We start from the raw sequence: 1,722 nt of genomic DNA on the forward strand, positions 1-1,722 counted from the left end.
GTTATCAGCAGATCACTCAGAGAACTTTTAACCTTAGTGGGCAAGCTGGATTTGAGACTTAATGTAATTGAAGAACAGGTAAAAAAAATCGATGGTGTTCAAAAATCCCTGAATTCACTGACAACTCGAGTGCGATTCCTAGAAGATGAAATCCATAAGGTTAAAGACAAACACATTGAAATCGAGAAGAGTGCAGAAATGATAAGTGATTTGTATGACGACATGAAAGACTCCACATTAAAAACCAATTCAGAGATAAAAAGTATGAAGAAGACAGTAGAGATGGTTGACTCCAACACAAAACAAATTGAGACAGTGGTAATGACAAACAAAGACAACCAGCAGGCAATATTAGACACTATAGAGGACATACAGTGTCGATCAATGAAACAGAGCCTGGTATTCCATGGACTACGGGAAGACAAACACGAGGACACTGAAAGTAGACTGAAAGACTTTATCTACTATGAACTATGTATCGAGAAAAACATTGAATTCACAAATGTCCATCGTTTTGGCAGGCATGTATTTGGCAAATCGCGGCCGATCGTAGCAGTGTTTATGTACCAAAAAGACCTGCAGCTAGTTCGAAAAAACGCACATTATCTTAAGGACACAAACTTTTGGATCAATGAGCAGTTCCCCAAAGCTGTAGAACAACGGCGTAGAGAGCTATACCCTATTCTGCGATCGCACAAAAGAGCAGGCCACCAAGTTAAACTTGTGAGAGACAGACTTTACATCGACAATCAACTGTATGATGGTCAAGAGACACCTAGTAGATCTTTTAGTGAAGTTGTTCTATCATCCAATGTTAACAATGGTAGAATTGTCAAAAAACGATCACGTGTTCCCTCTTCCCCATCTATGCATAATAATGCCCCGTTATCCAGTCGGCCACGTTTGTCATCTGATCGTGAGCCAGAACAGTCACGTGTGCCTCCTAGTACTCCTGGGCAACCAGTAGAGGAACGGAGGGTTAGCGAGGGTAACCTCGTCCTGGCCCAGTCAGGGCAGTCACGTGTTGCCTCCTAGTACTCCTGGGTCAACCTGTAGAGGAACGGAGGGTTAGCGAGGTAAACATCGTGCAGGCCCCAGTCAGGGCAGTCACGTGTGCTCTCCTAGTACTCCTCCTGGGCAAACCACGTTGAGGAAACGAGGGTTCTAGCGAGGGTTCCCTCGGCAGCAGGCCCAGTCAGGGCAGTCACGTGTGCCTCCTAGTACTCGTGGACCAACCCATGTTGAGGAACGGAGGAATCATTGAGGTCTCAGTGAGTATCTAGTACCCACTGACAACCTCGAGCTCCCAGTCCAGAAGGGGAACAGAGGTAGGACAGGGAGGTGAGTGAGAGTTGTCGGTCCCTGTCAGATGGAACTATTGGTATAGGAATTCATTAGTAAACTCACCAGACGGTGATTTTTTAGAAAATATTATATAAATATCGATGTCATAATGTCTGACTGAATGATTGGATGAAACGAAGTAATGACGTAGTTGTAGTTGAATTGGATTTTGTACATATGTTTTTCCCAGACCTACTGGAAAAGGGGGGTGGTGTTGTGCTTCTGCATAAAAACCATTTAAAAAATATGTTTTCTATCGTGGAAAATATTGTTGATTGTATATTTTGGGTAAGGATTTACTCTGGTAATAAGTCAATTTTTTTGTGTTTTTGTTATTTTTGCTCCGGAAAATAGTATCTTTTATAATAGTTGTGATAT

At 42.6% G+C, this 1,722-nt stretch overlaps 1 protein-coding gene across 1 annotated transcript; it reads left to right on the plus strand.

Moving 5' to 3' along the window:
• The first annotated feature begins 198 nt into the window (after window positions 1-198).
• On the plus strand, window positions 199-1,035 carry LOC138314110 (uncharacterized). Its single transcript, XM_069254289.1, has one exon. The coding sequence runs from the start codon at window positions 199-201 to the stop codon at window positions 1,033-1,035; it is 837 nt and encodes a 278-aa protein (XP_069110390.1).
• Window positions 1,036-1,722: the final 687 nt, after the last annotated feature.

Source organism: Argopecten irradians, unplaced genomic scaffold (assembly GCF_041381155.1).
Source record: "Argopecten irradians isolate NY unplaced genomic scaffold, Ai_NY scaffold_1455, whole genome shotgun sequence".
Taxonomy (NCBI): Eukaryota; Metazoa; Mollusca; class Bivalvia; order Pectinida; family Pectinidae; genus Argopecten; species Argopecten irradians.

Coding starts and splice junctions, on each gene's coding strand:
- LOC138314110 (XM_069254289.1), top strand. CDS start 199: ATGATAAGTGATTTGTATGACGACATGAAAGACTCCACATTAAAAACC.